The 26,347-nt window shown below is 33.0% G+C and overlaps 1 protein-coding gene across 1 annotated transcript in view; it reads left to right on the forward strand.

The window, feature by feature from the left end:
* LOC148945321 (uncharacterized) overlaps positions 1 to 26,347 on the forward strand; it is a 120,757-nt gene that overhangs the window by 51,266 nt on the left and 43,144 nt on the right. Inside the window, exons 9-12 of the mRNA XM_089099002.1 lie at positions 13,943 to 14,042; positions 18,500 to 18,623; positions 19,567 to 19,701; positions 23,658 to 23,733. Of these exons, the coding sequence (XP_088955128.1) occupies positions 13,943 to 14,042; positions 18,500 to 18,623; positions 19,567 to 19,701; positions 23,658 to 23,733 (435 nt within the window). The remainder of the gene's footprint in view (positions 1 to 13,942; positions 14,043 to 18,499; positions 18,624 to 19,566; positions 19,702 to 23,657; positions 23,734 to 26,347) is intronic.

Below are 26,347 nucleotides of genomic sequence, written 5' to 3' on the forward strand. Positions count from 1 at the left end.
TTGTGTGTGTGTGTAATTTTTTGTTTGTTTGTAAGTTTTTGTGTGTGTGTGTAAGTTTTTGTGTGTGTGTGTAAGATTGTGTGTGTGTGTAAGTTTTTGTGTGCTTGTAAGTTTTTGTGGTTTTGCAAGTTTTTTTTGTGTGTGTAAGTTTTTGTGTGTGTGTGTATTTTTTTGTTGTCTGTTAAGTTTTTGTGTGTGTGTAAGATTTTGTGTGTGTTCGTTTGTGAGGTTATTTTTGAGTGTAAGTTTTTGTTTGTGTGTTAGTTTTTGTGTGTGTGTAATTTTTTGTTTGTGTGTTAGTTTTTGTGTGTGTGTATGTTTTTGTGTGGGTTTAAGTTTTTTTGTGTGTGTAAGTTTTTATGTGTGTGTATGTTTTTGTGTGTTTGGGTCAGTTTTTGTGTATCGGTTAGTTTTTATCTGTATGTCAGTTTTTGTGTGTGTGTAAGTTTGCTTGTTTCATTTAGTTTTTGTGTTTGTGTATGTTTTTGTGTGTTTTTGAAAGTTTTTGTGTGTGTGTAAGTTGGTTTTTGTTTGGGTAAGTTTTTGTGTATGTGTAATTTTGTGTGTGTATTTGTAAGTTTTGTGTGTGTATGTAAGTTTTTTTGTTTATGGGTAAGTTTTTTTGTGTGTTTAAGTTTGTGTGTTTTTTTTAGTTTGTGTTTTTGTGTATGTTTTTGTGTTTGTTTTAGTTTTTGTGTTTTTGATATTTTGTGTGTGTGTGTATTTTTTCGTGTTTTTGTTTGTTTTTTATTTCTTGCAAGTTTTTGTGTGTGTGTAAGTTTTTGCTTGTGCTTAAGTTTTTGTGGGTGTGTTTAAGTTTTTGTGTGTGTAAGTTTTTGTTTGTGTGTTTAAGTTTTTGTATGTGTGTGTGTAATTTTTTGTGTGTGTGTAAGTTTTTTTGTGTGTGTGTGTAAATTTGCGTGTGTGAGTTTGTTTGTGTGTGCGTGTTTCAGTTTTTGTGTGTGTGTAAGTGTTTATATGTGTGTAAGTTTTTGTGTGTGTGTGTAAGTTTTGTGTGTATGTGTAATTTTTCTTGTGTGTGTAAGATTTTGTGTGTGTGTGTGTGTAAGTTTTTTTGTGTGTGTAAGTTTTTGTGTGTGTGTGTAAGTTTTTGTGTGTGTGTGTGTTATTGTTTTTGTTTGTGTAAGTTTTTTTGTGTGTGTAAGTTTTTGTGTGTGTGTATTTTTTTGTATGCGTGTCTGTTTTTGTGTGTGTGTCAGTTTTTGTGTGTGTGTAAGTTTTTGTGTGTGTGTAAGTTTTTGATTTTTTGTCATTTGTTGTTTGTGTGAAAGTTTTTGTGTGTGTGTGTAAGTTTTTGTGTGTGTGTAAGTTTTTTGTGTGTGTGTAAGTTTTTGTGTGTGTGTAAGTTTTTGTGTGTGTGTACGTTTTTGTGTGTGTGTAAGTTTGTTGTGTGTGTGTGTGTAAGTTTTTGTGTGTTGTGTAAGTTTGTGTGTGTGTGTGTGTAAGTTTTTGTGTGTGTGTAAGTTTTTTTGTGTGTGTAAGTTTGTGTGTGTGTGTGTATGTTTTTGTGTGTGTGTAAGTTTTTTTGTGTGTGTCATTTTTTTTGTGTGTGTCAGTTTTTGTGTGTGTGTTTTTGTTTTTGTGTGTGTGTAAGTTTTTGTGTGTGTGTAAGTTTTTGTGTGTGTGTAAGTTTTTGTGTGTGTGTGTGTAAGTTTTTGTGTGTGTGTTATAGTTTTTGTTTGTGTGTAAGTTTTTGTGTTTGTTTGTTTTTGTCTGTGTCTTAGTTTTTGTGTTTGTGTAAGTTTTTGTGTGTGTGTAAGTTATTGTGTGTGTGTAAGTTTTTGTGTGTGTGTGTGTTAGTTTTTGTGTGTTGTGTAAGTTTTTGTGTGTGTGTGTGTAAGTTTTTATGTGTGTGTGTAAGTTTTTTGTGTGTATGTAAGTTTTTGTGTGTGTGTAAGTTTGTGTGTGTGTGTGTGTAAATTTGTGTGTGTAAGTTTTTGTGTGTGTGTGTAAGTTTTTGTGTGTGTCTAAGTTTTTGTGTGTGTGTGTAAATTTTTTTGTGTGTGTAAGTTTCTGTGTGTCTGTGTTTGATTTTGTGTGTTTATGTAAGTTTTTTTGTGTGTGTAAGTTTTTGTGTGTGTGTGTAAGTTTTTGTGTGTGTGTAAGTTTTTGTGTGTGTGTGTAAGTATGTGGGCGTGTTTTTTAGTTTTTGTGCGTATTTGTAAGTTTGGGGGCGTGGGTACAAGTTTTTGTGTGTGTGTAATTTTTTTTGTGTGTGTATGTTTTTGTGTGTGTGTTAGTTCTTTTGTTTTTGCAAGTTTTTGTGTGTGTGTAAGTTTGTGTGTGTGTGTGTAAGTTTATGGATGTATGTGTAAGTTTTTTTTGTGTGTGCAAGTTTTTGTGTGTGTTTAATTTTTTTTGTGTGTGTAAGTTTTTGTGTGTGTTTAAGTTTTTGTGTGTGTGTAAGTTTTTTGTGTGTGTGTAAGTTTTTGTGTTTGTTTGTAAGTTTTTGTTTGTGTGTTAGTTTGTGTTTTAGTGTAAGTTTTTGTGTGTGTATTTTTGTGTGTTTTTTCAAGTATTTTTGTGTGTTTTTTTTTTTTTGTTTTTGTATGTTTTTTTTGTTGTGTTTTTTTAAGTTTTTGTTTGCGTGTAAGTTTTTGTGTGTGTGTGTAAATTGATTTGTGTGTTTAAGTTTTTGTGTGTGTGTAATTTTTTTTGTATGCTTAAGTTTTTTTGTGTGTGTAAGTTTTGTGTGTGTGTAAGTTTTTGTGTGTGTGTGTGTAAGTTTTTGTGTGTGTGTAATTTTGTGTGTGTGTTTAAGTTTTTGTGTGTGTTTAAGTTTTTTTTTGTGTGTAAGTTTTTTTGTGTGTTTTATTTTTTGTGTGTGTGCAAGTTTTTGTTTTTTTAGGTTTTTTTGTGTGTTTGAGTGTTTGTGTGTGTTTTTTAGTTTTTGTTTGTGTGTAATTTTTTGTGATTGTGCAAGTTTTTGTTTTTGTGTGAATTTTTTTTTGTGTTTAAGTTTTTGTGTGTGTGTAAGTTTTTGTGTGTGTGTGTAAGTTTTTTTGTGTGTGTTATGTTTTTGAGTGTGTGTAAGTTTCTGTGTGTGTGTAAGTTTTTGTGTGTGTGTAAGTTTTTTAGTGTGTGTTAGTTTTTGTGTGTGTGTGTAAGTTTTTGTGTGTGTGTGTTAGTTTTTGCGTGTGTGTAAGTTATTGTGTGTGTAAGTTTTTGTGTGTGTGTAAGTTTTTGTGTGTGTGTAAGTTTTTGTGTGTGTGTAAGTTTTTGTGTGTGTTTAAGTTTTGGGTGTGTGTAAGTTTTTTGTGTGTGTGTGTAAGTTTTTGTGTGTCTGTAAGTTTTTGTGTGTGTGTACGTTTTTGTGTGTGTGTTTAAGTTTTTGTGTGTTTGTAAGTTTTTGTGTGTGTCTAAGATTGTGTGTGTGTGTGTAAGTTTTTGTGTGTGCGTGTAAGTTTTTGTGTGTATCTCTGTTTTTGTGTATGTGTAAGTTTTGTGTGTGTGTATGTAATTTTTTTTCTGTGTGTAAGTTTTTTTGTGTGTATAAGTTTTTTTTTGTGTGTCAGTTTTTGTCTGTGTGTAAGTTTTTGTGTGTATGTAAGTTTTTGTGTGTGTGTGTAAGTTTATTTGTGTGTGTGTAATTTTTTTTGTGTGTGTATAAGTTTTTGTGTGTGTGTAAGTTTTTGTGTGTGTGTAAGTTTTTTTGTGTGTCTAAGTTTTTTGTGTGTTGTGTAAGTTTTTGTGTGTGTGTTAGTTTGTATGTGTTTGTAAGTTTCTTTTGTGTGTGTGTGTAAGTTTTGTGTGTGTGTGTAAGTTTTTGTGTGTGTGTGTGTAAGTTTTTGTGTGTTTAAGTTTTTTTTTTCTGTGTAAGTATTTGTGTGTAGTGTAAGTTTTTGTGTGTGTGTAAGTTTTGTGTGTGTGTGTTAGTTTTTGTGTGTGTGTGTAAGTTTTTGTTTGTGTGTGTAAGTATTTTTGTGTGTGTTTGAGTTTGTGTGTGTGTGTGTGTATGTTTTTGTGTGTGTGTAAGTTTTTGTGTGTGTTTAAGTTTTTATGTGTGTGTAAGTTTGGGTGTTTGTGTGTAAGTTTTTGTGTGTGTGTGTTATTTTTTTTGTGTGTGTGTAAGTTTTTGTTTGTGTATGTAAGTTTTTTTGAGTTTTTTATTTTTTGTGTTTTTATAAGTTTTTTTGTGTTTTTAATTTTAGGTTTTTTTGTTAGTTTTTGTGTGTGTGTAAGTTTTGTGTTTGTTTGTGTAAGTTTTTATGTTTGTTAGTTTTTTTGTGTGTTTAATTTTTTGGTGTTGATTAATTTTTATTTAATTGTTGATTATGTGTGTTTTTGTTAGTTTGTGTTTTTGTGTTAGTTTTTTTTTTTGTTTAATTTTTTTTTGTGTGTGTTTATTTTTTTGTTTTTGTTTAATTTTTTGTGTGTGTGTAATTTTTTTTGTGTGTAAGTTTTTGCGTGTGTGTAAGTTTTTGTGTGTGTGTGTAAGTTTTTTTTTGTGTGTATAAGTTTTTTTGTGTGTGTAAGTTTTTGTGTGTGTTTAATTATTTGTTTGTGTGTGTAAGTTTTTGTGTGTTTGTTTATTTTTGTGTGTGTTTAATTTTTTGTGTGTGTATAAGTTTTTGTGTTTTTTTAATTTTTTGTGTGTGCGTTTGTTTTTTTGTGTGTGTTTTTTTGTGTGTGTGTAAGTTTTGTGTGTGTTTTTTTAAGTTTTTTTGTGTGTTTTTGTTTTTTTTTGTGTGTATGTTTCTTTTTGTGTTTTAGTTTTTGTGTGTGTGTAAGTTTTTGTGTGTGTGTAATTTTATGTGTTTGTGTAAGTTTTTTTGTTTGTTTGTAAGTTGTTATGTGTTTGTTAGTTTTTGTGTGTGAGTGTCAGTTTTTGCGTGTGTGTAAGTTTTTGTGTGTGTGTGTTTTTGTGTGTGTTTGTGTTTGTGTGTGTGTGTGTGTGTTTGTGTGTGTGTAATTTTTTTTGTGTGTGTAAGTTTTTGTGTGTGTGTTAGTTTTTCTGTGTGTGTAATTTTTTGTGTGTGTTATTTTTTTTGTGTGTGTAAGTTTTTTTTTTTGTGTAATTTTGTGAGTGTGTGTATGTTTTTGTGTGTGTGTTTTTTTTTTTGTTTGTGTGTTTAATTTTTTTTGTGTGTGTAAGTTTTTGTGTGTGTTTTATTTTGTGGGTGTGTGTAATTTTTTGTTTTTGTGGTAAGTTTTTGTGTGTGTTTAATTTTCTATATGTGTGTTAGTTTTTGTGTGTGTGTTATTTTTTTTGTGTGTGTAAGTTTTTGTGTGTGTGTGTAAGTTTTTGTGTGTGTGTGATAGTTTGTGTGTGTGTGTAAGTTATTGTGTGTGTGTAATTTTTTGAGTGTGGGTTAGTTTTTGTGTGTGCGTATGTTTTTGTGTGTGTGTCATTTTGTTTTTGTTTTTCTGTTTTTTGGTGTTTAAGTTTTTTTGTGTTTCTCTAAGTTTTTTTGTGGCTGTCTGTAAGTTTTTGTGTGTGTGTAAGTTTTTGTGTGTGTGTATATTTTTTTGTGTGTTTGTAACTTTTTTTGTATTTCCATTTTTTTTTGTTTGTTTGTAAGTGTGTGTGTTTGTTTAAGTTTTTGTGTTTTTTTTTGTTTCTTTTTTTGTTTATGGTTTTTTGTGTTTGATAGTTTTTGTGTTTGTGTAAGTTTTTGTGTGTGTGTAATTTTTTGTGCGTGTGATAGTTTTTTTGTGTGTGTAAGTTTCTGTGTGTGTGTAAGTTTTTGTGTGTATGTAAGTTTTTTTGTGTGTGTATGTTAGTTTTTTTATGTTTGTAAGTTTTTTTTTGTTTGTATGTTATTTTTTTTTTGTGTGTGTTAGTTTTTGTTCGTGTGTAAGTTTTTTTGTATTTGTTTTAGTTTTTTTTTGTGTGTAAGTTTTTTGTTTGTTTGTACGATTTTGTGTGTGTGTGTGTGTAAGTTTTTTTGTGTGTGTAAGTTTTTGTGTGTGTGTAACTTTTTGTGTGTGTGTAAGTTTTTTTTGTGTTGTGTTAGTTTTTTTGTGTTTGTTTAAGTTTTTGTGTGTGTGTGTGTAAGTTTTTGTGTGTAAGTTTTTGTGTGTGTGTAAGTTTTTGTGTGTGTGTAAGTTTTTGCGTGTGTGTAAGTGTTTGTGTGTGTGTAAGTTTTTGTGTTTGTGAAAGTTTTTGTGTGTGTGTAACTTTTTGTGTTTGTGTAAGTTTTTATGTGTGTGTAAATTTTGTGTGTGTGTGTAAGTTTTTGTTTGTGTATGTGTTAGTTTTTGTGTGTGTAAGTTTTTTTTGTGTTTATGTTTTTTTTTGTTTGGTTTTGTAATTTTGTTTTTTTTTGTAAGCTTTTGTGTGTGTGTGTGTGTAAGTTTCTGTGCTTGCGCTAGTTTTTGTGTGTGTGTGTGTAAGTTTTTGTGTGTGTGTAAGTTTTTTTTTTGTGTGTGTAAGTTTTTGTGTGTGTGTAAGTTTGTGTGTGTGTGTGTGTAAGTTTTTGTGTGTAAGTTTTTGTGTGTGTGTAAGTTTTTGTGTGTGCTTAAGTTTTGTGTGTGTGTGTGTGTGTGTAAGTTTTTGTGTGTGGGTAAGTTTTTGTGTGTTTGTAAGTTTTTGTGTGTTTATAATATTGTGTTTGTTTTTTAGTTTTTTTTTGTATGTAATTTTTTTTTTTTGTTTTTTATTTTTTTTGGTTTTAAATTTTTTTGTGTGTGTAAGTTTTTTTGTGTGTGTGTAAGATTTTTTTTTTGTGTAAGTTTTTTTGTGTTTGTAAGTTTTTGTGTGTGTGTGTAAGTTTTTTTTGTGTGTGTAAGTATTTGAGTGTGTGTAAGTTTTTGTGTTTGTGTATATGTTTTTGTGTGTGTGTAAGTTTTTTTGTTTTTGTTATTTTTTTTTTGTTTTTAAGTTTTTGTGTGTGTATAAGTTTTTGTGTGTGTGTAAGTTTTTTTGTGTGTGTAAGTTTTTGTGTGTGTGTAAGTTTGTGAGTGTGTGTAAGTTTCTGTTTGTGTGTAAGTTTTTGTGTGTGCGTAAGATTTTGTGCGTGTGTAAGTTTTTGTGTTTGTGTAAGTTATTGTGTGTGTGTATGTTTTTTTGTGTGTGTGTAAGTTTTTGTGTGTGTGTAAGTTTTTGTGTGTGTGTAAGTTTTTGTGTGTGTGTAAGTTTTTGTTTGTGTGTAAGATTTTGTTTATGTGTAAATATTTTTTTGTGTGTAAGTTTTTGTGTGTGCGTAAGTTTTTATGTGTGTGTAAGTTTTTGTTGCGTGTAAATTTTTGTGTGTGTGTAAGTTTTTGTGGGTGTGTAAGTTTTTGTGTGTGTGTAAGTTTTTGTGTGTGTGCAAGTTTTTGTGTGTTTGTAAGTTTTTGTGTGTGTGTGTAAGTCGTTGTGTGTGTGTGTAAGTTTTTGTGTGTTTGTAAGTTTTTGTGTATGTGTAAGTTTTTGTGTGTGTGTAATTTTTTGTGTGTGTGTAAGTTATTTTGTGCGTGTGTAAGATTTTGTGTCTGTGTAAGTTTTTGTGTGTGTGTAAATTTTTGTGTGTGTAAGTTTTTGTGTGTGGGTTTAAGTTTTTGTGTGTGTGTAAGTTTTTGTGTGTGTGTAAGTTTTTGTGTGTGGGTGTAAGTTTTTGTGTGTCTGTATGTTTTTGTGTGTGTGTAAGTTTGTGTGTGTGTGTGTGTGTAAAGTTTTGTGTGTGTGTAAGTTTTTGTGTGTGTGTAATTTTGTGTTTGTTAGCAAGTTTTTGTTTGTGTTTTAGTTTGTTTGTGTGTTAAATTTTTTTATTTTTATAAAGTTTTTGTGTGTGTGTAATTAATTTTGTTTGGTTAAGTTTTTGTGTGTGTGTAAGTTTTTTTGTTTGTGTAATTTTTTTTGTTTTTTTTTAATTTTTTTTTTGTTTAATTTAATTTGTTTTTTTTATTTTTTTTATTTATGTTATTTTTTTTTTTTGTGTATTTTTTTGTGTGTGTGTAAGCGTTTGTGTGTGTGCAAGTTTTTGTGTGTGTGTAAGTTTTTGTGTGTGTGTGTAAGTTTTTGTGTGTTTGTAAGTTTTTGTGTCTGTGTAATTTTTTTTGTGTGTGTAAGTTTTTGTGTGTGTGTAAGTTTTTGTGTGTGGGTGTTAGTTTTTGTGTGTGTGTAAGTTTGTGTGTGTGTGTAAGTTTTTGTGTGTGGGTGTAAGTTTTGTGTGTCTGTATGTTTTTGTGTGTATGTAAGTTTGTGTGTGTGTGTGTGTGTAAGTTTTTGTGTGTGTGTAAGTTTTTGTGTGTGTGTAAGTTTTTGTGTGTGTGTTAATTTTTGTGTGTGTGTAATTTTTTTTGTTTTTGTGTAAGTTTTTGTGTGTGTGTAAGTTTTTGTGTGTGTGTAAGTTTTTGTGTATGTGTAAGTTTTTGTGTGTGTGTAAGTTTTTGTGTGTTTGTAAGTTTTTTTGTGTGTGTTCTTTTTTGTGTGTGTGTAATTTTTTTTGTGTGTGTATGTTTTTGGTTTTGTGTTATTGTGTTTGTTTTTGTAAGTGTTTTTTTTTTTGTTAGTTTGTTGGTTTGTTTGTTTTTTTTTGTGTATTTGTATTTGTGTTTGTTTTTGTATTTATTTGTGTGTGTGTCAGTTTTTGTTCGTGCTTGAAATTGTGTGTGCGTGTAAGTTTTTGTGTGTGTGTATGATTTTGTGTGTTTGTAAGTTTTTTAGTGTGTGTAAGTTTTTTTTTTTGTGTAAGTTTTTGTGTGTGTGTAAGTTTTTGTATGTGTGTAAGTTTTTGTGTGTGTGTGTAAGTTTTTGTGTGTGTGTAAGTATTTGTGTGTGTGTAAGTTTGTGTGTGTGTGTAAGTTTTTGTGTGTGTGTGTAAGTTGGTGTGTGTGTGTAAGTTGGTGTGTGTGTGTAAGTTTTTGTGTGTGTGTAAGTTTTTGTGTTTGTGTGTAAGTTTTTGTGTGTGTGTTTTTGTGTGTGTGCCCATTTTGAAGTTGGAAAATATTAAATGTGAATTTCTTGTGTTTTAAGTGTGTTTCATGACATTCTAAGAGATGTACAAAAAAAGAAAAAAAAAGAAAAAAAAATTTTAAAAAAAAGTTAAGTTTTTGTGTGTGTCTAAATTTTTGTGAGTGTGTAAGTTTTTGTGTGTGGGTGTAAGTTTGTGTGTGCCTGTAAGTTTTTGTGTGTGTGTAAGTTTTTGTGTGTGGGTGTGAGTTTTGTGTGTCTGTATGTTTTTGTGTGTGTGTAAGTTTGTGTGTGTGTGTGTGTGTGTAAATTTTTGTGTGTGTGTAAGTTTTTGTGTGTTTGTAAGTTTTTTTGTGTGTGTGTGTGTTTTTGTTTGTGTGTGTGTAAGTTTTTGTGTGTGCATGTGTGTAAGTTTTTGTGTGTATGTAAGTTTTTTTGTGTGTGTGTAAGTTTTTGTGTATGTGTAAGTTTTTTGTGTGTGTGTAAGTTTTTGTGTGTGTGTAAGTTTTTGTGTGTGTGTAAGTTTTTTTGTGTGTTTAAGTTTTTGTTTGTGTGTATGTTTGTGTGTGTGAGTTATTTTTTGTTTGCGTGTGTTATTTTGAGTGTGTGTGTGTATTTTTTTGTGTGTGTGTAAGTTTGTTTGTGTGTGTAATTTTTTGTCTATGTGTAAGTTTTTGTGTGTTTGTATGTTAGTGTGTGTTTTTAATATTCTGTATTAGTGTTCGTTTGTTTTTTTTTTATATTTTTTGTGTGTGTTTAAGTATTTTTTTGTGTATTTTTTTGTGTGTGTGTAAGTTTTTGTATGTGTGTAAGTTTTTGTGTGTGTGTGTAATTTTTTGTGTGTGTTTATTTTTTTATGTTTGTTTAAGTTTGTTTGTGTGTGTAAGTTTTTGTGTGTGTGTGTTAGTTTTTGTTTGTGTGTAAGTTTTTGTGTGTGTGTAAGTTTTTGTGTGTGTGTGTAAGTTTTTGTGTGTGTGTTTTTGTGTGTTTGCCCATTTTGAAGTCGGAAAATATTAAATGTGAATTTCTTTTTTTTTAAGTGTGTTTCATTAAATTCTAAGAGATGTAAAAAAAAAGAAAAAAAAAGAAAAACAAAGTTAAAAAAAAAAGTTAAAAAAAAAAATTCGTCACTACAAACATTATTTTCTAATAGTAAAAGTTACTACACACATATCTATATCATTCCCATTTTGAAGTTTGAAAATTTTAAATATAAATTTTTTGTGTTTTAAGTGTGTTTCATGACATTCTAAGAGATGTAAAAAAAAGTTCTGGGGGGGGGAGGAAGGAGAGGGGTTGGAAGGAGGGTGGAGGGATAGGGGTAGAAAATGGGGCCCAAGTATCAGAAGAAATTGTTTTTCTAGTATGCATCTCAAATCATCGTGATATGCATATTCTCATGATGATGCCATAAAAATGCCCCCAAAACAGGTCACTTTTAACACCTATCAAAAATCCAATTGATAAATCGAATGTGCTTGAACTTGTTCCAGTTCAATGGAATGATCCTGTTACGATATTGTGACGCTTAACATCAGTTGGTCAGTGACCCAGAAACAATACATTGGGTGTATTTCTAAAATCATAATGTGTTTAATGGCTTGTTGGTTCAGTCGATTAACTTGTCGTTCTTTTACCTTAGGAAATCACGGGTCTCACGTTCGATTCCTACATCAAACACAAATTTCATAAACATCAATGGGAAGATACTTAGAATGTAAAAAATCGTATCCTACCTGTCTCGTACCTTTAATTATACACAGTATTTTCCTACCTGTCTTCTCTCTTTAATTGTATACAGTAATTTCATACCTGTCATCTCTCTTTAATTGTACACAGTAATTTCCTACCTGTCTGCTCTCTTAGATTGACACAGTAATTTCTTATCTGTCTGCTACCTTAGATTGTACCAGTAAATTCCTACCTTGTCTGCTCTCTTTAATTGTACACAGTAATTTCCTATCTACCCCGTACCTTATATTGTACACAGTAATTTCCTACCTGCCTCATCTCTTAGATTGACACAGTAATGCCCTATCTGCCTGCTACCTTCTATTGTAGCAATATGAGGGGACTGTGCGCTACCTTTAATTGTAGCAATATGAGGGGACTGGGTGCTACCTTTAGTTGTAACAATATGAGGGGACTGTGCGCTTGTATATATTAAAGCTATATGGTGGGACTGTGCGCTTGAAACTGTTATAGCTACATTGGCTACCTGCCCTCCTGAAAATGTTATAGCTAAACTGGCTACCTGCCCTCCTGAAACTGTTATAGCTACACTGGATACCTACCCTCCTGAAACTGTTATAGCTACATTGGCTACCTGCCCTCCTGAAACTGTTATAGCTACACTGGCTACCTGCTCTCCTGAAACTGTTATAGCTATACTGGCTACGTGCCCTCCTGAAACTGTTATAGCTACACTGGCTACCTGCCCTCCTGAAACTGTTATAGCTATACTAGCTACCTGTCTGCTCAGAACTGTTATGTCAATACTGGCTACCTGTCTGCTCGGAACTGTTATATCTATACTGGGTACCTGTCTCGTTGAAACTGTTATATCTATACTACTGCAAATATCAGTTTGACCCAAGAAAATTTAAGAAAGGGAGTGGCATAGCGAGATTTTTACTTCGTAAATTTTTGTTTACTAGAAATTTGGAAGGCCCTGTTATGAAACTGATCAAAAAAATAAATCTGTGTTTAGTTTGAGAATCTGATTTTTCTTTAATTTAAAAAACACAGAAACGAACTGGAAGCCCGTATTTTTTCTTATAAAAAAATTATGAAATTTCCCAAACTCTACTGGTTCATTGGAGGTATTTCCTTGACCATAAAATGTGAAATAATTAGGAGCCTAGCCTGCTCTTATGGTATTGGTATGAGAATACTGATTTTGTCATCCAGTTTTTTTTTATTTCACTATTTAGAGCAGAGATGACATCTTTGGAATCAATATTTTAATGAAATAATACAGGTCATACAGAAATACTGAAATGATTCTGAGACCCCATATATTGTGCCTGAGATTGAACAAATTGGGGCCGTGATTGACCGAACTGTCGCCGAGAATTCTAAGAAAAGTCACGGAGAATGCATGGTGCCAAGATTACAAGAAAAGTAGCTGAGGTTCTCAGTAATCTTTTTTCGCTAGTATATGGGTCAAAAACATACAAAACAGCACTTTAGATCATAATTTATCGATATAATAGCGATTGGAGGTTGTGATCTTTGGACGAATCTAGGGGTTGGATTTTTCTATATACAGTTACTTCACGCTTAAAAAAATTTCGTTTCCCGTCAAAATCTTGACAAAGTGGTTTTTATCTTTTTTCTCTTATTTTGACTTAAGATATTTGTGTAAAAAAAAAAAAAAATAGAAATCCATAAAATTAATAATGATTCATTCATATCAAAATTCTTTCGCTGAATTTTGTTAGATTCATTGGTTTATGCCAAAACCTCACCTTTAACACGCTTTTGAGGTTTTTGTTTTAAGGATGGCAAGTATTCTGCAGGGATAATTCTTCGAAGCCCCTTCGAAGTTATTTAGCAAATAATAATGGAGAGCAAAAAGGTACTAATAGGAACTAGCCCGCGTGATGACGCTGAACGGGAATATGGTCAATTAAAAACGCATATCGCTTAGAATTTTAGCCTAGATCATAGATGGCGTTAATCCTGTTTTTTTTTTGTCGACCAGCAGGCCCACTGTGCATAAATAATAGACAAAATGATCACGGCTCAATATTGTTTGGCTGCTACAGCGTATAAAAGCTCTGCCTTTATACTCGTACGTCCTCGTCCAGTGGACCGCTGATGGCAGATCAAATGAGAATCCCTGAACACGTATTTTCGCAGAAACTTTCTCAAAATGCCTTTGAAACCAACTCAAGACCTCAAAACCTACTTGTAATTTCTAAAAACATCTAACAATAACATTGCACAACTAATGACCGATTTTTATATGTGTATTGGAATAAATTTATTTAAAATCGGATTCTTTAAAATTGAGTGTTACAAAGGTGAAGCCAAGTTTCGCGTTCAAGAGAATTCTGACTTGTTTACCCGTGAAAAAATCTAATGTCGCTTATGTTTATACGTTCTCCGGAGCACATGCATCTTAGTCTGGCTTTGTATAATTGTTGAGATAGGGAAATATCCTACTGTCTATTACTTATATACAGTGAGCAGGACGTACCTATATGGCTGAACAAGGTTTCCAATGATTAGTCTCCCATTGTAATTAGTATAAAACTAAATAACAAAGTGAGTTGCTTAGACACCTCAGGTAAATTTGAAGTTGACAACATAATTTAGCTAAAATGAAAGTAAATGAACTAATTGGTGCCTTTTATGCTCTTTCATAATTAAATAATCAATTCTGGGGGATATTACCTTTTGATCCGTTATAAGGCTCAAAAGAACCCATAACAACTAAAACTTTAAAAATACATTTCTACAATAAGCTGGTTAGTTAGACAAATTGCCATATGTAGCTAATTCAGGAATGGTAACTAGTATTTTCATCAGACCTGATAGTAAAATATCAGTATGAAAATAAATGCGCATAAATTTTAAATAGAGCCAGAAGCCTCTCAAAATGACGTCACTTTTGCTTTGACGTCATTCCCGAGGGGTTTCAGTCTCTTTCTAAAATATTTGCGCATTTGTTTCCAAAATACCATTTTACTATTAATACTAGGGAAAAGAACAATTATCATTGACAACTTTTTATCACTAGACAGTTATTTTCAGAAACATGTTTTTAAGCTATTGGTTACTAGGGCCTGTTTTATCTTTGGGAACCCATTAGGGAACCAAAATTTAATTTCCCCTGGAAGCGATTATTGACTTATGAAAGAGCATAAAATTTGGCATCAAGTAATTTTTTCACTTTCATGATAGATAAATTATGTTTACAACTACAAATTTACCGCCACTTTGCTTATTTTATTTTTTTTTGGGGGGGGGGGGTCTTAAAAAGATTATTGGCTTATTCTCCTGTCTAGGTTCCATTTTGTTACTCTTGACATAACCTTTTTTTATATTTGAACGATTTTATATTTGATTTTTTACTAGACACCTCAGCTAGGCCTTCTTTTCTTGGATTCTCAGTAAAATATCTTCGAATTCCCTTTGACAAATCTTGCAATCCTGGCTCCAATTTGTGCGATCTCAGGTACGTGATATTTGGCCCCAGAAACTTTTGTTACTTCTGGGTGACCCATTCTTAGAAAAATCTCGGCTCAAAATGTGTCATTCTTGGCTCCAATTTAGTCAAATCTATGGTTTATGCAGCATGGTATATGGTAATTGCAGTGATTTCAGTTACATTTTGCAGAATCCCTTTGACATTTTGTCTATTCTTGGCTCTTTTTTGCCCAATTTTGGCTCAATGGAAATGTTGAATAGGCTACAGTGCATTTAGCTTGGGTGTTACAAAAAGTGTTTTCTTTATGAAAAACAAAGTTTTGATCTGTAGTTTCTCTAATTTCCTGACAGTCCATAAAATAAATAAATAAATGAAATGATAATAACAAGAGATAGAAAATTTGAATTTTGAGGTCTATTTGACAATTCCTAAATGATAAACGCAATAAAACATACATTTTTTGGGTACATAGACTTCGTAAACTGCGATGTATCTTGGAATTCATTAATTTATTTCTTGGTCTCATTAAATAAGATGGTAGAAAGCAAGTAGATAGGGACTCAATTCACAATGGCAGACATTACTGCATCCAAACCCTCCCACAATCCCCTTTTACTCATATCCCTCCCAGTCACAAACCCCCTTTCATACCCTATCCGCTCCATGCACCTAAAATGTTGTTGACTGGCTCGGGCATCCACCCGTCATTTGCCAAAGTAAATCCGACCCATGGGTACCCTACCAATGGGACTCTGGTTTGAGAGCTCATACATGCAAAAATTACCCGTTAATAAATAGTCCGCTCCAAAAATTATCTGCACCATAATACAGCCCAAATTTAAAACCCATCCCAAAAATTACTGAAACTCAACGACAGTCACGTTTCCCAGTTGTGTCAAATTTACAAAATTTTCAATCACTAACACAAAGAGCCTTAAGTTTAAGAAAATCACTTAAATCACGGTGTTATAAGGATTAAATAGAAAGTATGTCATATCTGTTGCATAGGTACAGTCCCATGGCCTAATGTCTCTTTATTTGTCAAATAACTCAGAATTTATTAAGCTCCGTCCTTTGGACCACCCACTTGGAAAAAAGGAGGTGGTATCATGTTTTTCACTCAATACAACTTTTTCCCAAAAATTCTTCCTGTTCCTAACTTATCTGAGTACGATGAAATCCTTTGGCTAAGTATTAGACCCAAAGTACTCCCCCGTCCCTATAATATCATTGTAATAGCTGTCTTTTATTACTCGCCAAACCAAAAATTGATGTAAAACGCAAATTTCTCCAGCAATTGCAGACCAGCGCTGATTTCGTTATCTCTAATTACCCAAATGCCGGACTCTTTCTGGTTGGTGATGCCAATGAACTTAAGATGAATTAAATTTTCTCCTCTCTAAGAGTTAAGCAAATATTTAAAATACCAACAACCAGGGGAAATATCTCTCTAGATGTCATTCTAACTAATCTAAATAGTTTTTACATTCTCCCCCTCGGCTTTGCCTCCTTTGCGAGAGAGTTATCCTTTTTCTCTTCTCATGTACCCCTCTTTTGGTTTTTAACACACAATCTCAGTAACTTATGGCTCTTTCCGCTCCCTTGAAAATGCCGGCCTTCTTTCTTTTGGAACGTTGCTGAGTACTGAGAATTGGTCTGATATTTATAATTTGCACGATATTGATGAAAAAATCACTACCTTTCACAAAAAGCTAAATGATAAATTCCTGATTTTTTTCCCGGAAAAAATATTTAAAAAGTGCTCCAGTGACAAACTATTCATTAACCAACCCATAAAATCGCTTATTAGGAAAAAATTGAATCTTTTCAGAAATGGTAAAGTTCCTTGCTTCCATTGTCCAGAGCCTTCCAGCATTCTCTTATCAACTATATAGTGATGTTCTCCCCCCTGTTTTTCCCTCCGTATCTCCGTCTGAGATCAAAACAAGAATTGGGAAACTACGAAAAACAAGTGTCTGCCCTTTAGATATCCCGTTTCTTCTTATTAGGGCTTTCAGTGGCTTTCTCTCAAAGCTCTTGTCTGTTATTTTCAATGACATTACTGAGTCTGGCCCATATCCACAAACTTGGAAAAGGGTTTCATAACCCCCTTGAAAAAGAAAGACGGAAAGCCTGATTTTGAAGGTGTTCATCCTATTTCACTCACTCCCATTTTCTCTAAGCTATATGAATGATTCCTCGCAGATTAGCTAAAGGAGAAAATCCTACCTCTCACTGACCTGAGACAATTCGGAAACATCAAATCCACCTCTACTTCCCATTACCTTATTTTTCTTATTGACAAAATTGAAAAAAATTTCGAAAAAGCTAATTGCTGGCTAGATTTAAATTCCATTGACCTCCAAAAAGCATTTCACCTTGTTAACCATACTATTTTAGTAGATGAACTTGTAACTGATTTCAATATTGATTATCTGCAGGCTAAATTGGTTGCCACCTTTTGATCAGTTAGATCAAAGGTAGTAAAAAGTCATAATAATTGTTCCAGCTCTCTCCCTGTACAAAAGGGAGTCCCCCAAGGTACTCCCCTAGGTCCCCTCCTTTTTTCTGTCATGCTAAATAGTATCGCTAAGGAATTTCCCGACAGATGAAAATTTGTGGATGACCTAACGGTTGTTGAAACCTGCTACCAAAACCTAGTAAGTAACCCTATGAGTATTCTCAGTGATATGGCAGATGACGCTGCGGAGTTAGACATGAGAGTAAACCCCTCTAAATCTATGATAATGCCAATTTGTTTCCTTTAAACCTTACCCCTTTTCCTCAAACCTATCCCCCAGATATTTCTGTGTCTTCCTTTAAATTACTTGGGCTACAATTTCCTCTAATTCAAAGTGGGATATCCACATGAAAGACATTATCCATACAGCCAATGCGTCCATGTCTCTCCTTAAGCTCTTGAATAAATTTAACGTCCCCCCCCATCCCATTCTTTAAGGATCTATACTTCCTTCGTCCACCTGCATCTTGAATATGCTCGTCCAGTTTGGCATCCTGGCATGTCCCGTGATGAATCAGAAAAAAATTAACCTATTCAAAAAAGAGCCCTAAGAATATTTTTAAAGAAGCTATGGTACCACATTCGCTCCTTTAAAAAAAAGGCCAAGCTGGAAACTCTTGAGCACAGGAGAGGAACGCTGTGCCTTCGGTTTGTAAAAAATGCAATAATAAACCCTCGCACGGAAAACATTTTCCCCAAAAGACATTCCCCATTCAGACACCGCCTGCCACGTACTGTTTCTGAACCCGTCCCTATCTTGTCCCCCAGCCGTTGCTTAACCTCCAGATATAAAAAGAACCTTTGTCCCCTTCATTACTGATCAAATAAACAGCTTGTTATTTGTTGTATTTTATGGTACTGAAGATATCCAAGTTCGTGTCCGTTTGTTCTTTTGTTCCCTCCTCCATATTTATGTGTTCTCTTTTAACCTTTTTAACGCTATTTTTATCTCAATTTTTTTTTTTTGGTTTTGTTTTAGTTTTTACCTTTTTAACTTTCTTACATTTGACGCTTTTTTTTGACTAATGAATGGCTTTGCCTTTCTGATATTGTTGTTTTTTGTATTTTTTAGCCAGTTTTTTATTTGTTGTGCTATTTTTACGATTTTTTTTTTTTATGACTCCGAAATGCGAATTTGGCCCTTCGGGGCTTGTGATAGTCATTTTCTGAAATAAATATCTTATCTTTATCTTATCGCAGAATGTGATACCTAATACCCTAGTGTAAGTGGGAAAACGATCGGATAGAAACCAAAAACTTTTTCTTCATCCTTTGTGCCCACCAGATGCTCCAAAGCTTTACATGACAGCAATCAATTTTAGCAAGAATAGTAAAAAAAAATTTAAAAATTCCCATCGGAGCCATATGACGGGTGCAGTTCCAAGAGCAAGGGTTCACAATTATACGAATGGTCTATCAAAAAACAAATAGTTCATTATATAGTTTGGTTAACAGGTGAAAATAAAACACCTCGTGGAAATATGATGAAAGCAAAGACTTTTAGTGTGAACAATTGGAACGCTGGTCCTGTTGCCTTTCATCGCAGTCTCTTCTGTCCTCATATGGCGTATTAGTATAGACATGTAGTACCCCATCGACTCATGGTAATTAAAGGATAATTAAAGAAATAGTAATTAATAATTAAATCACAGTTTTACCCAACCTCGGTTATTTTGTGGGTATTATATTGACTTTTAAAAACCTTTTGTTGGTGCAGGAAAATCATGACAGGACCAGCCTTCATTGAAGTTCATGTTTATGCTGGTATCAACGAAGGAAGCTGTTCTTTCACTTTTTCCGTTTTTTTTCAAAAAAATGTTTTTGTCTATTTTGCTATTAGTTTCTTGCGATCCTTATTTCTTATTCCTCTCTGTAAAATTTTTTTCTCTAAATTTTACTATTTATTTTGAAATAAGACATAGATTGGTTACAAAAACAGTGTAGGCTTGTTTTTTTTTTCTAGAACCACTTTCAAAAATTTTCAGCTTGAAGAGCTGGAAAGTGCTTTCCAAAGAACTCACTACCCAGACGTCTTCTTTAGAGAAGAGCTAGCAACAAGAATTGAATTAACAGAAGCCCGGGTTCAAGTAAGTCTTTATCAAATTGTTTTCAACGTTTTGTATTTTTTTCTGTTAGAGTAAAAAATAAATTTGAAATCTTACCCGATTTATTATTAATGAATCGTTGTTTAAAAAGACGTAGCTTATTCAGATATAAACAATTTGTAGCATAGAAAGAATTTTTTCGGTAAAAACTTAAACCTTAGAAATGGTATTTATTCTTCAATAGTTAAGTGGGTAAAAAACTCAAAGTTTGTGTTCAATTGCTATAGAGCAATTAATTGCCTAATAGCCATATAAATACTTTTATTCTTCATATCACACTTAACAAAAAATCTGAAAAAATATCAATTAATTTATAGTATATTTTTCACCTCAAGATTTTTCTGACTGCCCCATTCTCCTTCCCTAAGTGTACAGATATGATATTGAAATGTTCTTATGTAATGGATGAAAAATACTCTATTCTATAACGGTTCTCAATGTTGAACCCTCTCTTCCTAGAATGAGCTGAACTCAAATGACAATCAGAAAAAAAAACTCTCTTCCTAGCTCAATCCTGAATCTAAGCTCAATCTCTTCCTGAACTCAAATGACAACAAAGTATTTAAGCTAAATCCCTAATCATGTTTCTATCGAACAGCTAACAGAATGGCAAAATATTCAATAAATCAAGGCTTTTGTGAAGTCAGTGGGAAACCATGGGAGCCTAGTGGTTTTCTACATTCATCTTTTTCCTGAACCTAAACTTTTTTATGAAATTTTGAATGTTGTAATATTCTAATACTAGGCGTGTAAGAAATCTATCACAAGAACATCGATATGTAGACAACCAGACAGAAAACAAAATACAAAGCCAATACAAGTTGACCCTTATACATCTTTTGTATATTACAAAAAAAAAAAAAAAAATACTTTGAACAAATGGACTCATCACTGTAGCTTACTTTAGTTTCTTATCTAATTTCAGGTTTGGTTTCAAAACCGAAGAGCAAAATGGAGAAAGCATGAAAAGACAACTCAACATCCTCAGAATAGTTACGACCCTTGTAATCGGCAAATGACAGAGGAAATCTATAACACCGGAGAATCCGAGAGAAGAAAGGTTTTTTTTTATTGGCCGTTCTGACCTCTTTTGTGCCCCGGGCAAAATCTTGACTAGCAACCCTCCGTTACTTTTCTCCTACAAATTTTCAGACCAAATTGATTTTTCTTCAATAAAATTTTCATATTCTTTTTCATTTCATTCTTGGTAATTGTTAATTATATGGAACACACCCAAGAAGTGAAGTTAGGTTAATCCCAATGAAATTTACCATAATATGATGGGAATATAATACTTTACTTTAAATAATATTCTAATTTGGGCTATATATTTGCACAAAAGAGGGGGGGGGGGGCAAAGTAGCCTAACCCAGCTTAACCTACCCTAACTTTACCCCCCACCCCTTAATTTGCAAATATATAACCCAAATTATACCAGCCTAATGCATTTTGTCACCCGCTATTTGTCTTTGTTGCTATGGAACCGCTTTTCATCGATGGTAGGCTACATTCAGTAAACTTCTTTAGTGTGTTCCGTATGATTAACAAGTACCCATTCTTACTTTAGCCTCTCCAAAATTATTAATTATTACGAAATCCTGTAACATACAAATATGTTTGAATACAAAATATCACAAAAAAAAACACTGTAATTAATCAAGTTCGGTCTACTTAATTTTATTTTCAAGGAATTGCGATGACGATATGAAAAAAAGGAAGAAAATCTCAGATATTATTTGCTTGTACTTACTGCCAACTGCGCACACTATTTTATTTTAAGAATAATAAAATTTTTAAAATGAAGAAATGATTAAAACCGTTAAATTACTTATTTGATATTTTGCACTCCTAAAATTTCTGCGCCGGGGGCAAGCACCTCCTCTGTTCCCCCTAAAACTGCCTTCCTCCCTTTTTAGATCTACCCCTCCTATTTGTTTCGCTCAGTGTATTTTATGCGACGGTACAACTTCTCAAAATTATCGGAACCAAAAATTATAATGTTTAACAGCAAAATATGGTCTTTGGAAACTCATAACCTAGAGTTAAAAGCAAAGCATTATGTTGACTCCAGGCTAAAAACATCTTCCAGCAAGAAAAATTAGTAAAAGTATTCATGTGAATGAATACGAAATTAAACACAGGCCTTGTCAATAGCAATCCTTAAACAGATATTGACTTGAAAAAGATATATGCAAAAAATAATTTGATTTTCCTGCTGATTCCAAAAATATAAAATTCTTTGAGCAGCTATATATTTGGAATCAGTATAAACAGTCAATTGTTTTGTTATATTCATTGCTATCAGAATTTTTTTTAGAGTTTCAGTTACTGGCACAAGTTGTATGTAAGTGATTTTCCTTGACGGAAATTGTCACGTCATCCTCAGGCATGTCTAAATTCTTGAAATATTTTCAAAATTGTTTATTATGTTCGATAACCTGACTGATTAAGACAGTGCCTAGTTGAAAAAGACCCCGGGGTACTAAACCGGGAGAGAACCATGGAAAACTGAGCCATTACTTCGAAAATTTCATAGGAGTAGGTTTATTTCGGGATAATACCCAACCCTAAAGCCTTGCTTTTTAGATTTTTTTCTCCTTCCAAAAATCTAAAATTGGATATTGTCTCTAAGTCTGTTACTGTACCACCCGAAAATATTAAATGATTATAAGATCAATCGTTTTCATAGGAAATAAGATCAATTTAGATCCAAGTTTTTAGTAAGTTAACATTTTCGTTAAATTAAAAATAACATCGGCGTTATCATTTCATCTTTGTAGCAACCAGAACCGTCAATTAGGTAATTCATTAGAATGAGTGCAGTAAGAAACTATACTTGAGTTTTCCTGTAGTACAATTGGAGAGTAGTATAATTTATAGCATATATGACATAAAAAGCCCCACAGGGCCACGGCCAGAAAAAACATACAAATACAATTAACAACATACAAATACAATTCAAGGATTCAATTTAAACGTTTGATCAAAACGATTAAAGCACAGAAAACCATTCAAAAACACTAATACAAACAAACGAACAATGACATCACATGACACTCTCACGATGGTTTATACCTAGACCAAGAAACCGCGCCAGATTGTTAATACTAATAAAACACCTATTTACCAGTAATTTGGCAACCAAAGGATCATCACCCTCATCATCTCCAAAAATTTCTTTCTCAAGACCCTTATGGAGATAAGGAGATATAGCATTCTCTTTACTTTAGTTTAGGGTCTGCTATTTGATGGATTTCTTACGTACTACAAATCTTTCTCCTTGAATGCACAAGAGAGCCCTTAAATGAAAAAAAAACTGGGAAACAAAGTAGCTTATATTAAGCGTTGTATCAGACTTTCGTCACTATGGAAACTCATAGTCATAGTGTATTATTACAAAAAGACTTAAGAAATATCGACTGGAGTTCTTATGCTGATTTGAGCAGCTCATTCATCCAGAATAAGAGCGCATTATATATCCCTGCATTTTGACAATGTTGAACTAGACAGAAGATATACGTTTTTTGATCTTACCCAACTTTTTTGACCGCTCAGAAGCCACCTCATGTCTCCAGGACTTCCGTAAAGTCGTCCTAAAAAATATGTGTATTCACAAAGAATACTACTAAAAACTGTTATGACAATCGACCTTGAAACTTCTAACATTTTCGGGCACAAAGATAAAGTAATCATCGAAAAAGTTAAAAATCAGGTGCATGTTTTTTTTTTCTTTCTTTTTTTTTTATAACAAGAATCCCCACAAATGCCTTCTTTTGGATATGGAATTTTATTAATACTAAGTCTTTACCTGTATAATTACTGAGGAGCCAGTCGTATTCACCTCAACTTACATAGAAAAAACTCATACCTGAATGATATCACACAGCAGCGTTAAAAACTTTATCCACACCAATGGAAAAGGTAAGGCTAGTAGGGCTGAGTAACATGCACCTGGAAATGACTTTAGCTTGGGATGGGGGGGGGATAGGCGGAATCGTAAGCATGACATTTTCTGGAGAGAATTGCAGCAAGGATGGAATTTCCCAGGGGAAGAATTTTACACGGAAGGAACTTTCTATGGAGAAATTTTTCGTGGAGTGATTTTCCACGGAGGAAGATGAATTTCCTGAGATTATTCAAAAAACGATCAAAAATAAAATTAAAAAAAAGTTTTCAACCGAAAGTAAGGAACAATATTAAAATTTAAAGGAAAAAAAAATTATTCGGTATTTGAGAGGGAGTACCCCTCCTCAATAAACGCTCTTTACACTAAAGTTCGACCTTTTGTCCCAATTCTTTAAGAAGGGTTTCTGAAACACTATGGCCTTGTAATTAGGATCTGAACCTTTTGCGTGAAGAGAGGGGTATTGACGAAGGGCAGCCCCCCTCACATATTTGCTCACAAGAAACTGGTTTTGTCGAAAGTAGAATCTAAAGAAGAAATCTATAAAATTTTTACAATTTACAATCATTTATTTAGATTATACTTAAACTACCCTTTATAAGACGGGGAAAAGTACCAAAAAATCTATGAACAAAACTGTCCTAGGGCGTGAACTAGAAATGAAATGTGTGGCCTGTATACATATACGGATAAATAATGATCCATAAATAATGGCACATAAAATAAAGATAAAAGCTAATGAATCAGTCAAAACAAATATGCTGTAGAAATAAACCAGAACCTTAGATTTCTATCTTAAAAATCGGAATGAGATGTAAATTTTCCAGATATGTAGCAATTGTCATAGACTTCACGGTTTTTAAGATAATACTTTGCAATTCTCAAGGTTTCACTTATATTTTGCTTTGGTGACATTTTGAGCCCTGCACTCCCTGATAAAAATGTTTCACATGGGTCTGAAATGCTACAACTATTGCAATGGAAAACTATTAGCACCCGGCTTTAATTGAAAACTGGTACTGGCACTTTGTTAAGCAATGGTGGGTAGAAATATCTCTGCTAAGAAGATCATCAAATACAAAAATTGAATATTTAAGTTAACTAAATTTCAGGTCAAGGTTCATCTTGATAGCCATAGTAACACGTACATTACAGAAGATCCAGTTTCATTTGCAAATTCAAAATTTGGTAAGATCCTATCGATTTTTTCACTGCCCTTTTACAATGACCTATTTAATTAAATGTTGTTAGTTTATGGCAAAATTGTTTTGAGTAGAACAAGTAGTATAGCCATAATAAATACTAGGACGCCCAGAGGGGGTACAATTTTCATAAAATCTGGCTTTTTACCCCTCCTTATGGTGCAAACTTCTTGTCAAGTTAGCCTTACTAACCCCTCCTTATTGAGTCATTGGTTATTGGCAGATATTTTTGTTGATTGAAGATCCTTTTGTAGGTGGATTTCCTTTGTTCATCAAAATGAAACTTTTTAAGGTTGTTAAAGTGACAAAGAAATTTAAATCCTTTGTTATAATTCAATTGATGTGACCTTGACAAGGGTATAGTTTTTTCGCGCATGTACTTCGATTGCTTGCAAGTCTGTCACCGGTTATTTCTTAATACAGATGACGTAGCAAGACCATTGTTTTAACCGATTCCTATCGAGATTTAAACCCTATGCTATATTCAATTGATATGACCTTGATAACGGCTTAGTTTTTTGTGAAGTGTACTTTGATTGCTTGTAAATCTGTCATCGATTATTTTTTAACACATATGATGGAGCAAGACTAGACCCCGGCGCCACGCCGATGAGGAAAGACCGGCGGTGGCGGGGCCTAAAATAGCAGTGGTGGCGTGCCGGTGGCCCGCCACCGGTAAGATGGCGATGGCGCACCGCCGGTAAGTTATCGGCGGCGCGCCACCGGTACGATCAATGTTGACGCAAACATTAATGTTTTCATCAGTGTTTCTCAAATCACAGCTTAAATTTACAAATTTACTTTCTCTACTCATTGACAGTACACTTTCATAGGGTACTCCACTTAGTAGCTACTGGTAGCAACCAAACTGTCATATTCTTGTAAAAGTCTCTCATCTCCCTTCACACTCCCTTTTGTATTTTCTTAAAGCAGCCAAATGATGTTCTATAAGATCCGTCTCTGCTTTAAATTAAGAAAATAACTTTATGGCATCCCTACTTTCAATAAAAAAATTCAATATATCATTATTGAAGTATAATACTTTCCTAGCCCCCCTTCTGGATACCACCTTGATAGGATACCGTCTCTGCTTTAATTAAAAAAAAATAATTAACTCTTTGGCATCCCTGCTTTAAAAAATAAATAAATTTGAAATATTATCATTTAAATATAATATCTCCCTAACCCCCCCCCCTCTGGATACCTCTTTGATAGAATACCGTCTCTACTTTAAATTAAAAAAAATAACTTTTTGGCATCCCTGGTTTCAATAAAAGAAAAAAAAATCAAGGTACTGTCACTTAAATATAATAACACCCTATGCCCCCCCCGCTAGATACCATCATGATGGAATACCGTCTCTACTTTAAATTAAAAAAATAACTTTTTCGCATCCCTGCCTTCAATAAAAAATCAAGGTACTGTCACCTAAATATAATAACGCCCTATGCCCCCCCTCTAGATAGCCTACCATCATGATAGAATACCGTCTCTACTTTAAATTAAAAAAAAAATTAACTTATCGGGATCCCTACTTTTAAAAAATCGAGGCATTATCATTTAAATATGATAGCTCTCTACCCCCTCCCCCTCTGGATACCACCATGATAGGGTACCGTCTTTGCTTTAAGTTAAAAAAATTAATTAACATTTTGACATACCTGCTTTCAATAAAACCAAATTCGAGATATTATCATTTAAATGTAATACCTCCCTTCCCTCCTCCCCCTTCTGTATACCACCTTGATGAGATACCGTCTCATCTTTACATTAAAATAATAATTGATTTAATAATTAACTAGGTCACTATATGGTTCAAACAAACGCGCGAAATAATGTTAAACAGCTTAGTGCTCCTTGAAAAAAATAAATTAAGGGTACCAGTAAAGGGGTACAATGACAACAACAAAAATGTCGAAATTATTCAGATATATCTCAAATTATTGGAAAACTGAGTCATAGATTTGCCGTGACATTCAATAAGATCGAAAGAATATAATTGAAAGGTAGCACACACAAAAACCAAATTAGGCCTGTAGCTTATGAGAAATTGCAAAATACCCAAGACAATGAACAAGTCCCAATGGGGGCCCTGGGTCTATCAAATGTTTCAATGGTTTCCCAGGGAATTTGATATCCTTTTCTTCCGTCTCCACTTTAAATGAAAAAAATAAAGATCTTTTTGGCATTCCTGCTTTCAATAAAAAATGAGGTATTATCATTTTAAAATGATAACCCTCTATCCCACCCTATAGGCAATAATTTATAATTTCTTATGAATCATATTTCTGGGAAAACTTCCGTTTCAATCTTTAATTTCCCAACCTTTTACATAGCTGAATTTTGTCTCAATAAAAAGTTTTTTTTTGGGGGGGGGGTAAAAATTTTTCAGAAAGAAGATTGTATGTTCTATAAAATATCAGGCGTTCAACAATTGTGTTTAAAACATTAAGAAAATCTTCTCTAAAAATAGCAAAAGAAAACCAAATCCTGCAAACTTATGATTCAGCTGTAGAAAAAATCTGTCGACTATCAATTTCAAAGTCCAACTGAAGCTGTATAATAGGGAATGCGTGCTATTCAACTTAAAAATAAAATTC

This window comes from Artemia sp. Qi Xiang Cuo, chromosome 13 (assembly GCF_049724085.1).
Source record: "Artemia sp. Qi Xiang Cuo chromosome 13, ASM4972408v1, whole genome shotgun sequence".
Taxonomy (NCBI): domain Eukaryota; kingdom Metazoa; phylum Arthropoda; class Branchiopoda; order Anostraca; family Artemiidae; genus Artemia; species Artemia sp. Qi Xiang Cuo.